The 12,639-nt window shown below is 41.7% G+C and overlaps 1 protein-coding gene across 1 annotated transcript; it reads left to right on the top strand.

Annotated features, from left to right (window-relative positions):
- Positions 1–9,211, top strand: pola2 (polymerase (DNA directed), alpha 2). The gene is made up of 18 exons (XM_080773200.1): positions 1–419; positions 629–753; positions 944–1,044; positions 1,156–1,219; positions 1,442–1,551; positions 2,024–2,223; positions 2,488–2,576; positions 2,707–2,859; positions 3,596–3,658; positions 3,833–3,884; positions 4,321–4,445; positions 5,201–5,239; positions 5,675–5,748; positions 6,784–6,892; positions 7,540–7,646; positions 7,950–8,006; positions 8,113–8,239; positions 9,001–9,211. The coding sequence occupies exons 1-18, from the start codon at positions 332–334 to the stop codon at positions 9,151–9,153; spliced, it is 1,836 nt and encodes a 611-aa protein (XP_080629326.1). The 5' UTR covers positions 1–331; the 3' UTR covers positions 9,154–9,211.
- Positions 9,212–12,639: the final 3,428 nt, after the last annotated feature.

Raw genomic sequence — 12,639 nt, 5'->3', positions numbered from 1 at the left:
CGGACGGGAGCATTTTTCCCGCGGCAAAATGAAAAGTACAGTGACAGCAAATTGATTTCGATATTATATTGTTTTGTTATTATGCATAATTGAATGGTTGTTTTGTTTGAATGGCCTTTTCCAGGAATTGAGAATTGTAGCATTTGTAAAGGGAATCGCTTTGTTATGACTGAGAGGAAAGGCTAAACTAGCAAGAGACCATCACAACATTGATCTCCTGCTGCCTTCCATTCAGCTGCTACAGTTTTGCTACAGTTTTGTAGCCTACGAGCACTTGGACTGACATTTAAGACATTAAACCGGCTAACTAATCGAAATATTACATAAAGCAATGGCGTCGTTGGTCACATCAGAAGGTTTAAAGGCAGAACTGGACGTATTCGACATAGCATGCGACGATGATTTGGTTCTGGACAAGAGTAAGTAAATGGGGTATACTGGTTAGGTTAACACACACAATGTAATTTTTTTTGTTTTAGTACAGGTATAAGAATAACCACGTTGACAAATGTAGTTCCACTATTAGATTTCATATGATTGATAGTTATTGTTTTGCCAGTTGTACTCTTGATAGATTATTGATAATATTATTATGTTCTATCTGACTCTTTACTTTTTAATCATGCAGTGTTGGAGCAATGTATTTGTAACAGACTGGAGGCAGAAGACATTGTACCAGAATGGGTGGCTTTCAGCACCACAAAAAATGGACTCAAACTCAGCTTAGACACCTTGGAACAATTTGAACATGAGGTAAGATAATCAGACATTGTTTCTGTTTGAGTACCATGTTCGATAATATGCTGGAAGTAGAAGTATAGTCAATAGACTCAATTCACATACTTTAAAATAATCCTCCTGTTGCGTTTCATGTTGGCTATGTTATATTTGTTGCACTTTCTTGTTTGTGAGTGACATCATGTACGGTGTCGTTTCTGCACAGATTTTAACCAAGAAGCACAAAGCAAAACAAAGCGCAAAACAAAGCTCAAAGAGGGATGACATGCAAAACAGAACTAGAGACATCCACTCATTGCAGGAGTTGTATCCTTTCCACTGCACACAAACACACTATGCAGCAATTCTTCTTAAAGTTGCATCTGCCTATCTGGTGATGTCGCTATAGTATGTTATGCCTTGACGTAATTTGTCCAGAATTAAAGCAGAGGAGGAGGAAGAGAACCTGCTAGACTCCTACTCCTACTCCACTCCTGCTAAGGTGAGCTCTCAATTAGACTCGGTCGGAAATCAAAAGTCAACATTACATCTGAAATAATTCATTATCATGAACTTGTATTTTGAAATAACAGCCCGAAATTGTTCAGAAACAGCAAATTTGATGTTGAGTCAATGAAACTTGTAGTTCCATGCTACGGACAAGCTCATTTTCTATTTAATGTTGTATTCATTCCCAGTTTCTTTGGTGTGTTTTTGCATCTAGAGTTCTCAGAAACGTCCTCTGACTACCCCAGAGAATCCCCACTCCAAAAGGAGTGCAGCTCTGTTATCTAGTCCAGGACTTCTGCTGTCCCCTGCCAGCTTCTCTCCCAGGTACACAGCAAGCAATACAAGCCAGCTGTCCCATTACATTCCAAGAACAGTAGGCTGGGTTTGCTGAGCTGTTGGTTCTTAAGCCTGACCTGAGGCCGATTCTACAAATGTCTTCTAAATCCTAACGGTTTTCTGAAAACCGTCTGTTATTATATGAGTGTTACTCAAACGTTTTCATGTCAAGGACGCCCAAAATGATTTGGCTGCGCATCCACATCTGAAAATATGTTTGTTCCAGGGACCCCCAGAAGCAAAGTTTTTAGTTTAAAATGTTCACTTAAAAATATATGTATTTTAAAAGATTTGCACAAATTTTCTAAATTCTTGATTAGCCCAAAATATAAAATAATGGTTAAAGTGGTTCCACAGATGCTTTCTTGGTTTTAATGGGTATACAATAAATATTACTGGGATCACTTACTGTATGTAAGCCTTGTAAGGGATTTTTATAATGTACTCTCTCCCTCTGTAGTGCAACTCCTTCTCAGAAGTACAACCAGCGTGGGGCTAAGGGGGAGGTTGTGGTAACGTTTGGAGCTGTCCAGGGCCCTCGCTGGTCTGGGAGGAAGAGCCAGGGAGAGGCGGTCCAAGTAGGGCTCCTGGAGGCCCCAGAGGACACGCTGCAAACCACCTACAAGTACATGTTCCAGAGGCTCCGTGACATCAGAAATGGTGAGAGCCAAAAGTGAAGTTCTTTTACTTTTATTTATTTGGAATGAATAAAGTGTGGGTAATTTAACATTGTATAATGTATTCCAACTCGTGGGTTGTTAAGTTCCTCTTATTCCTCTTATTCTATTTAGGTCAGACAGGCCACGTGTGCACGCGCTTTTGTAATTTCAATAAAGAAACGCAACCATACCCTACTAGAAAAAAGTAGTAGATGGAGAGAAGTTGTCGAGTCTTATTTAGGTTTTACATCTATGCCATTTCCAGTGTTGACTGAGAAGATTGAAGAGCTCGGGGAGGAGCTGAAATCTCACTTCAACATTGAGGAGTTTTCACCTGCCTCTCTACCTGCTCAGGTACTGCAGAAATCCTGGTGAAAGTGATTGACGCTTTAAAAAAAAAAAGGGTGGCGTTGTCCTTGTAAAGATTACTTAGCATTTGTGTGCATTTGTACTTTGTATACTATCTCCATCTCTCCACATCTAGGACAGTGTAACTGTACTGGGTCAGGTGTGCTGTGACAGCAATGGGAAACTCAATGCACAGTCTGTTCTCTTGGAAGTGGGACCAGAGCAAGGTGGTCAGCAAGTACCTGTGGACCTATCGGAGCTCGGAGAATACTCCTTATTTCCTGGTCAGGTGAGCAGAGGGAACTCATGCCTCGCTCCAAGTTAGATCATGTTACTGATGTGGCCAGTGTAGAACTCCCACCACATTGTGATGATGTGAAAAATGCAGCATTGATGCATGCTCTGACTGTTAAGGTCACTTAGATATGTGTTAATGGCACCCCACAAAAATCACAGGTGTATCAATAGTTAAGAGTTAAGGAACTAGGAACCAACATTGAGGGGTGGTTTCTCCTTTGCCTATGCACTGAGGTCCGTGTGCAGCAGGTTATTGGACCACCCAGAGTAACAAGAGCATGCCATGGACCTGGGAATGAGTGTCACCCAGCGTCTGACCGAGAACTCTGACAACAGTTCATGTGAATAGGTTAATAATCGAGCACACAAAACAACTGGTGGAGTGAGACATGACACTGGTATACAGTGAGAAAGGGTAACGATTCACCACTGGCTGCATGTAGCTAGTCTCAATGCAAATGCTGCTGCCTACAGTTAGGGCTGGGGGATATGGACAAAACCTGATATTGTGAGAATCGACTATTGTTGCTTTGCTTTGAGAGTTTTAAGAAATAATCATAATTAATTCTAATATAATAACGAATTGAGTGGGTAAAGGCAAATAAGAGAACAGATGGGTGACTACATGACTTGAAACAACGATTATGCCATATCACAATCTTTAATCTTAACCGGATTCTGTGTTGCAAAAATATAATTAAATTGAACTGAGCATTTGCCTCTCCCAGGTGGTCGTGATGGAAGGAATGAACACAACAGGAAAGAAGCTGGTGGCTACTAAGCTCTATGAGGTCAGTGTCACAGTGCTTGTCTGGGTCAGACTCACCCATAAAGTGCTCACCTCACCCATAAAATAATTCTTGAAACCCCATGATGACATGGTATTAACTTGACATTTTTAATAATATCTTACGTAAATCTTTCCAGTACAAATCTTTTGATTGCATCATCTTTTGTCTTTTTAGGGAGTCCCTCTTCCTTTTTATTCCACAGAGGTGAAACAGGAGATGGATCATGGTGAGGAACACATGCCATGGGGAAGCACATTGTTCTGGGTATTGCACTGGAACTCTGAACTGACCTGTAAACATATAATCATAATAAATGACAAACAACTCGCCCCAGTGGAAAGTGTTATTTTAGTTAACAGTAATTTAGTATCTCCCTCCCTCTCCCTGCTGAAATCTGAAATGATCTTGTATACAGATTTAGTTGATTGTATAGTAGTCGATCTCTGTACTGCTTTCTTTCAAAACAATCCACTCTTTAAACACATTTCTTCCATGTAGCCCATGTCTTGTAATTGCATCATCATGCTATTATTATGCCCATGGATATACAGGGTGAACTCAACAATTATAAATTAATATGATAATACCTTTTTATATAATCACCAACATGAATTATGTTTACTACCTGTATTGGGACCTGTGTTTTCCTTATTCTTACACAGTCCCTGAATCATTGAGCGTGCTGGTGGCATGTGGACCATACACTCCTTCCAATAGCCTGACCTTTGACCCTCTCCTCGACCTGATCAATGTCATCGTCAGAGACCGCCCTGATGTTTGCCTGCTGGTGAGTTCCTGCAGTGCATTCTCTTGCACTTTCTCGCTCTCTGGTTCTCTCACATACAGTATGCCCTCTTTCTTATAAAATGCCACCAAACATCAGTAGTGTCCCCCAGTCTGTCACAGTTCACCACCATATTACACAGTACGCTACGTTCATACACTATCAGTGACAAAGCAACAGGCTACAAATCATTTTCAGTGGAGGCAAACAAAATTAAGCTACAAACTGAAGCCAGAGTGCCAGACACTTGCTGTGTGACCAGTCCATAACATTACAAAAGAAAACATTGAGTCTTCAGTTGACTTGTTTCGCTCCACTGATGCAGTGAAGCGTCAACCATCTGATTCCGTTTTATCACCATTTCAACTCCTCCTGCCTCCCCACAATTCCAGCTCGATTCCATGAATGGAATGTCTTCTTTTTGTTCTCCATTCATTGTGCCAATTAATTGGGAAGGTACGTTAAGCCTGTGCCACCCGAGCTCCAACATTCTTGTCATTAACTAGTTCCTTGTGCTGTTTAAACTGACCCCACGGAAGTTGTTTTTCAGGGATGTTCTAGCCTTTTGATTGTCCACAGATTAGTGTAGAGTGAGAGGAAACATAGAGAGAGAGTGACCCGATATTCACTGAAGATTTAACTATGTGCAACTACACATAGTTACTACAGACACAAGCAACGACAAAGATGCAGTCTTCAAATGACTTTCTAATTTATGCGTTTGTTACTGAACTAATCTCTTTTTCTATCCTGTATAGCTGGGCCCCTTCGTGGATTCTAAACATGAACAGATTGAGGTACAGTTTTCATTACCACTGATGCAGCTATTAGATAAATCATATCCAGATCCCTACATTATATCTTTATTTAAGTTACTGGCAATGTATTCTCTTGTAGCCAGACGATCAGAGATCTCCAGCAACATCTGGTGGTGACATCTAAAATTCTAAATTAAATGGAGTTGATAGAACGGTGGCAAGTACGGCTGCTAACACCCAACGCCTTCTGCTTTAAAAAAAAAGATCACTGATCACCGAATATGAAGGATTGTCTGAAAGTCTCTGCATTGGTTCAGCAATGCAGTTATTTTTCAAATCTCAGAATTAATTTGTTTCCACCCAGTTCAATTGAATGTAGATGTCACCAGATCTCTGATTGTCTGGCTACGTGAGGTGCATGGCTACATATACTCAGCAGTTACTTGACTATCAACACTGTCTATTTCCTAACAGAAAGCGCAGGTGACTGAGACATTTGAGGCCATTTTCTCCAGGTGTGTGGAAAGCATCGTGGAGGGCACCAAAAGGTACATTTTCTTCTTGGGCACAGTAACATCTTTGGTGTACACTCACTGATTGTGAAGCCTGGACACTGGACACCTGAACATGAAGGAGTTGAAGCTCGACTGCTGATCTTTACAGTTTTATTTGTAATCTCAGTCTGTCAACATGAAAACTAAAAGAAAACATACAATACATGCATCAAAGGTCAATCAATAATCATTACAACTGCAACAATAAACCTGACAATACATCTATAGACATATCAAATTAAATCACATTTATGCATTGGCATTGCACATTTCCCATACATAGCCTACATTTCTAATCTACACAATGCATCCAGAATCATAAACCACCAGCCCACCATAATACACAATAGATTGAGAGAATAAAACTATAAGAATTATAATAAACACTAGTGAAGTGCCCAACAGTACAGAGAAAACATCCAAACAAAAATACCCTTTTCCCCTTTCCAGCTAGGCACTAAATCATTGAGGGTTTTTTTTAATTAGATTTTTAACCTTTTGGCTAATCTTCCAAGAGTCCAGTCAGGAATAAATGAAAACATTACACAATACATTGCATTTCAGAAATACATTACAACACACAGCGTAACAAAAGTACCGATACCTCTAGTCGTCTACTCACTCATCCGCACACACTCACGCACACACAGTCACAGCATATGCCTGCCCACAGGCGGATACAATACATTCACCTATTAGTGGACTATGCCTGGCAGGGTCGTCCTCTTCCCTGAGACAGCTGTCCATGTGGGGATCGCACCAAACATTACTTCTGTTTGTGTGATTCCGCGTACAGTATTTACCAAATAATTCCTCCTGCTGCGCATGCCAAGCTGTACTTAAATAGCCCTCTTGTGACGGCCGGAAGGAGCTGGCTTCCGCTTCCGGTTATACCCTTCAAAATAAAGGTTTAGCCTTCTCGGGGTCTGTTGCACCTCGTGCAACGGCAATGCTCTGAAATAAGAGTCACTGAATGCATGTTTTTGTAGCAATGATGTTATGTAACCCAAGGCTTCTCCTCTGCTGTAGTGTTGGCTGTCGACTGCTGTTTGTGCCGTCGCAGAGGGACATTCACCACCACTTCATCTACCCACAACCACCCTTCACCCTGCCAGACCTCAGCAAAGACCAGGCTGAGGTCAGACACATATGCAACTGTTACAATCATACATCTTTGTTGTTGTTTCTTTCACATCTCTATTTTCCACTTTTTCCCCCTGACCTACAGTATGGCAAAAATCTACTCGCAATATTTCCCGATGCAACACATGGGCTACAATATTAGCAGTGACTGGGGGCTACAAAATGAGCAGTGAATTTAACTAGGATGTGAACTTGTAGATCGGCTATTAAGTATTTTTGCAAATTGACAAAAGTTTATAAACCTTCACTTACTAAGGACATGGAAATAGGGATGCCAGGTTGAATGCGGTTAAAGATTGACTGTTTATTTGGTCATTTAAAGACCATGGTAATGACTGAGATTGTCTTTCAGATAAGATACATTTTAAATTATATAACCGAATTGTGTAAATGCCTTTCCCAGAGATTTTTCGATTACAAACTAGACCTCAGTTCCCTGCCTCCATTTTCTTTTTAACATATTACAAAACCATTATACACATTTCAAATTAAGTTTGAGAGTTTGAGATTATCCAACATAGATTTTTGGAATGTAGTCATTTTTATTATATTTATTTAGGTTAGGTACTAATAGTCACATAGTCAGATCAGTGCAAACGGTATCATAATCAGTAACAACTTATTAATGTTTGTGTTATACAGCGAGTGACCTTGGTCCCCGACCCTTGCACCCTACTCATTGAGGGCGTGACCTTTGGCCTAAGCTCCACTGACATCCTATTCCACATGGCTGGTGAAGAGATCAGCTGGTGAGGAAGTGTCTGTTTGCACATATAGAAGTTAAACTTCTTGTTTTCACAAAGGTGTATTACCTTCCCCAGTGATGGGGTGAGGTAAAGAGAAGTGAGCCACTACATTATTTCACCAAAAATGTAAAGGAAAAATGTAAATATTCACATCCACAAACCTACGGTGACACTGCTACTAGAGTCTAGTAGTCTACACACTTACCGGTATATTATGTTTTATCATCGTCAAAAGATCAACACCTGGATCTCTTTCTTTTAGTAGCCGCTGATGTTATCGTCATCAACCATTGTTTTGTATTTCAGTGCTGCCGGATCTGACAGATTTTCACGCATTCTGAAGCACATGTTGACCCAGAGGAGGTGAGAGAAACGAACATCTAAACGGAATCCACAATAAGCGTTAAATTTACAGCCTGTAAACATGTTGACAACTCCCCTTTTCCCTTCACCATGTGTGGATGAACAGCTATTACCCACTCTACCCTCCCGTGGAGGACATGAACATGGACTATGAGAAGTTCCAGAGCTATGGCCAAATGCCCCTCACCCCCGACGTTCTCATCGTTCCCTCTGAGCTACGCTACTTCATCAGGGTACCCAGCTTCCTTCCTTTTGCTGTAAAACCCCTTGCTTCAGTGCTTAAGTGTGAGAACTACTGATTTAGAAGGCATTTGTAGGACTCTGGTCTTAATTGGACAAAAGGCAGATTGTGAACTCCCCCTTTCCAGTCCAAAAAGCGGAATGGAAGCCCCTCAAATTGATCACAACCACATACAAATGATCAAAAGGATTTCACCTCTGGAAGTAGTTTAGTTTAAACTCTCGCACACATGAATTACCTATTAAGAACTGTTTACATTAAATAGAATGGCATGTGAAAGAGGGTGTGTTCTATACATACAGGGATGTAAAGCTTTAACGATTTCCCTGCACAAGGATCTTTTTTTTTTCTTCGAGTTTCTCAAATCGAGAAATTGAAATGGGACAATAATATAGTGAAGTGGCTCTTTTGTCGGTTCCAAACATTTCTACAAAAGTCCACAAAACACCCAGACTATGGCTGTACGCAGGCAAAATAATTCAATGTTCACAAGTTGAATGTCAGGTTTTTGGTTTGCATTTACTTCCATTAAAATGCATGTGTTCTCTGTGCTGCTGTTCTATTTGTGCTGGTAAAAAAAAACGTTTGTCCACCCAGGTGCATGCCCTTATAGTAATATTACATTGATGATAATGAGATTGAGACCATATAAACTGAATTCTGTTCACCCCATTATGCACACGTGCATACACTAAATATTTTTGTCTTGAATGATTATGCAGATTTCAACAAAATGTGTTCATGTGTCCGCAGGATGTGATTGGCTGTGTCTGCGTCAATCCAGGACGGCTGACCAAGGGGCAGGTGGGTGGAACCTATTGCAGACTGCTTATCCAGCGCAGTGCCCCGTTGGAGGATGGGAAGAGAGTCAGCCCCTGTTTAGCAGGCCAGGTGGTGAAGATTTAATGAACATTGAGAAATTGTTTTGTTCTATGTACAAAACTGGATTGAGTGTTAATTCAAAACCTAGAATATTAGATACGATTTAGCCATATTTTTGTACTATAAATAAATCATATTGTGTACTTTGTATGCTGCAGTCGTTTTTGAGGATGAGTTCCTCTTGCTGGGTACATCAGCCTTGTTTTTCAATAAATTATCTCCCTCTGCAAATGACAACATATGCTTATAATAAGGAAGGAAGACCTGACATGCTCAGCAGCATATTCCAAACAAATATATTACCCCCAGGCGTGAGAATTGTAGACCATTGATGTGGATTATTTCATAATAAATAAAAACCTTAAAATATCTATACGTCTCTCGAAAGGTAATGACTGTGTTGCAATATATTATATATCAAGTCACTACTGAAATCAAAATGATCTCAGTTGCTCCTCTACGTTAAGTTTCTTCAAAGGGGGAAAAACTAGTCTGGACACTACTAAATTATTTTATTGGGATTCATCCAACCCCAAATGACTCACCGGGTAAGTTTTGTTCGTTATAATAAATGGATCTGGTTTAGTCATAGAAGTGGTCAAACTCAGAGTCTGTGTCCTGGGTTTCCTTTATCTCTGAGATTGGCTGTTCAGAGAAACTCGCCAAGTCTTCACATACAACTGGAAAACAAAGGAGGCATCCATCAGACACCTAATATAGGCCTACCTGATATGCTTTTCAACTTATTTTAAGAGTGAACATACAGTACCTTCGGGTTTGTCACTGGCACTGCCTTTCTGGACATTTTCCCTTAAAGTACAGGTACGTCAAGATGAGGTTTGAGAAGGTGAACATCAATCAGACCTGTATCAGAATTTAATTAACTGTATACAGTCATACTTCTCTACCAAACAACAAAACTGTTACAATTACTTACTCTTTTTTTTGCATCTCTGCTTGTGGGGCCAAAAGATATTCAATGTCATCCTCTTCATCACTCAATTCATTAGAGTTGTCCTTTGGACTCTCTTTTCCATTGTCATCACTGATTTTTATCTCCTCTACCTCCTCTGGAATAGTATGTATGTTCCTGTTGGATCTGAAAATTAAAGAAGTGGCTTTCATGGCCATCATATGGCATATTAAGACCTAATCATGCAAGACCACAAGGGTCTTGTATGTTCTATATAGTTGTGAGGTGTATGTGTTAATGTACCTGTGGTTTTGTGGCGAGATGATACTGTCTGAATCTGAATCTCTTTCGTTCTCTGGTTCTGCTGCTGCTTGTGAGTCCTTTCCAACATCTTCACTCCACTTCTCTTCCTCTGCACCTCTCTCCCCCTCATCAGAGGCATCATCTTCCCCCTCTCTGCTTTCCTCACTTCCTACACATCTGTCCGCTTCCATTTCTCTGTCCTGAGTGGTGGCGGAGTAGTCCTCAACACTTTCTTCATCTGACCGTTCTCCATCCTCTCCTTCCCCCTCTGACCCATGTCCTTCTGTCTCATCCTCATCATACTCTCCATCCTTCTCTGGTAGACTCTTCCTCACAAACCCCTCCCCTTCATCATTCTCCCTCTCCTGGTCCTCTTGCTGGCTGCTCTCTTTGTTTTCGTCCTCTTCTCCTGTTTCCTCCTCTTTGCCTTTTTCTCCCTCATCTGCCGACACACTCGTCTGTTCGGCGCTGATGCTCTTCTCGCTCACTGTGTCATCTGTATCACCATTGTCTCCTGTCCTTGTGTTGACACTTTCTGACTCCTGTATGTGACTCACTGACTCTCTGTTACTCACCGATTGGTCTTCAGGACTTTGATTCCCTGATATTTGACTCACAGGTTCTTCTGATTGACTTAAGGACTCCTCGTTACTCCTCTTACTCCTGTTCTTCTCCACCCTCAACGGGGTGACTGACTGACCCACACTTCTCCTGATCCTGCCATTGCTTATCTCCAACGATCCGTCGCTTTCTGAACTTTGGTCCACAGAAGCTGAGGCGATGGTTGCTGCACTAAGAGTCCCAGATGACCAGTGAGTAACAAAGAAAAGAGAGAAGGATGGCATTTGTTTTTCCTGGGCTTCACTGGCTCTATACTTTCACTGTTATGCTTTATACATTTAGCTCGAATGAATGACATTAGTAGGAGGGATAAAGGAACAATGGTAGGTAATTGGAGTATTTGTTAGGGTAGTTAGTTGTTGGGGACGATGAAATAATATTGCTATTGCTATTAAAGAAGGGGTACATTTTTACACTGTTAATTTAACAATGACATTTACTGTGTAGGAATGATGACAGTGACAGTTTGTGGCTGTAAGGAAAGATTGGATTAGAAATGAGAATCTGATCAGGCCGCTTATTGCTTACTGCTGACGGCTGCCTTCATCGTCTGTGGAACGTTGTCCTGTTCTTCCTCTTCTCTCCCTCTGTTTTCGGTTTTGGCTGCTCTTTCTACTTGCTTGGCTGGAATCTGTGCTGGTCACACTGCTTTCATGGCCACTGGACAGACGAACTATAGGACACGGACACATGTAAACACAGGCAAGCATATAATCTGTCTGTCTGTCTAACTATCAATATACATATACAGGTACAGACAGACAGATGCAGGCTGTTTAGCCAATGTGAATCTCTCTTCTCACCAGGCTTAATGTCCAGCTCTTGAGAACGGTGATCGCTGCTGTCTCTGCATCTCTCGTCCCCTGTGAGTTCTTCCTTTGGCTTTGGACCTGTGCACCTCTCAGTCTCAACACGCTCCTCCACACCCTGCTGCATCAGACCCCAACCTGTATGCTCAGAAACAGAGGGCTGAGCCTGAGTCCAGGGAAGTCGGGGGCCAGGTGCCCCCCAGGAAAAGGGGCAGTCGGTCTGGGTATCAGCCCAAAGCGGTGGCCCCAGGAGAGGAACTGTGTGACGATAAGTGGATTCCGAAGAAAGCTGATAGGGCTGGACTGGCTGAGCTCTGTGTGGGGAGACGGGAGACGAGTGGGATGAAGGCCGAGGCCCATGGGAGGAACCCTGGAGGTAACTGGGCCTTCTGTCAGGAAAACGGGGTGACTGGAAGCGAGTGTGAGTCAGCCAGGAAGACTGAATTCTGGCATAAGAGGTGTCATCCAAATTGTAGTCCAGGTGACCATTTTGGCTGTAGTAGTCTTTTGGCACAGTACCTTTCTGGTTGTTCTTCTGACCTAAAGAGATGTAAGAAATACCAGTGAGGGGAGAGTGTGTGTGTGTGTGTGTGTGTGTGTGTGTGTGTGTGTGTGTGTGTGTGTGTGTGTGTGTGTGTGTGTGAGACAGAGAGAAAGGACCTTTTGAAGATGGTAGTTCTATGGAAGGCTGAGTTGCTTGTCTCTCTCTTCTCTCTTCCATTCTCTTAAGGCACTCCTTCAAACGTTTCTCCATCTTCTGTTGAAGAAACAACATATTTTAGACACACAAACTAAATTTCACACACAAAGTGTAAATTCAACTAAATTGAGGGCGTGCGTGCGTTTAAGGGGCTGTCCTGTCAG

Source organism: Protomyctophum bolini (genome assembly GCF_963924005.1).
Source record: "Protomyctophum bolini genome assembly, chromosome: 10".
NCBI classification, from domain to species: domain Eukaryota; kingdom Metazoa; phylum Chordata; class Actinopteri; order Myctophiformes; family Myctophidae; genus Protomyctophum; species Protomyctophum bolini.
The sequence above is the reverse complement of the archived record's forward strand: the minus strand, read 5'-3'. Positions and strand labels throughout refer to the sequence as shown.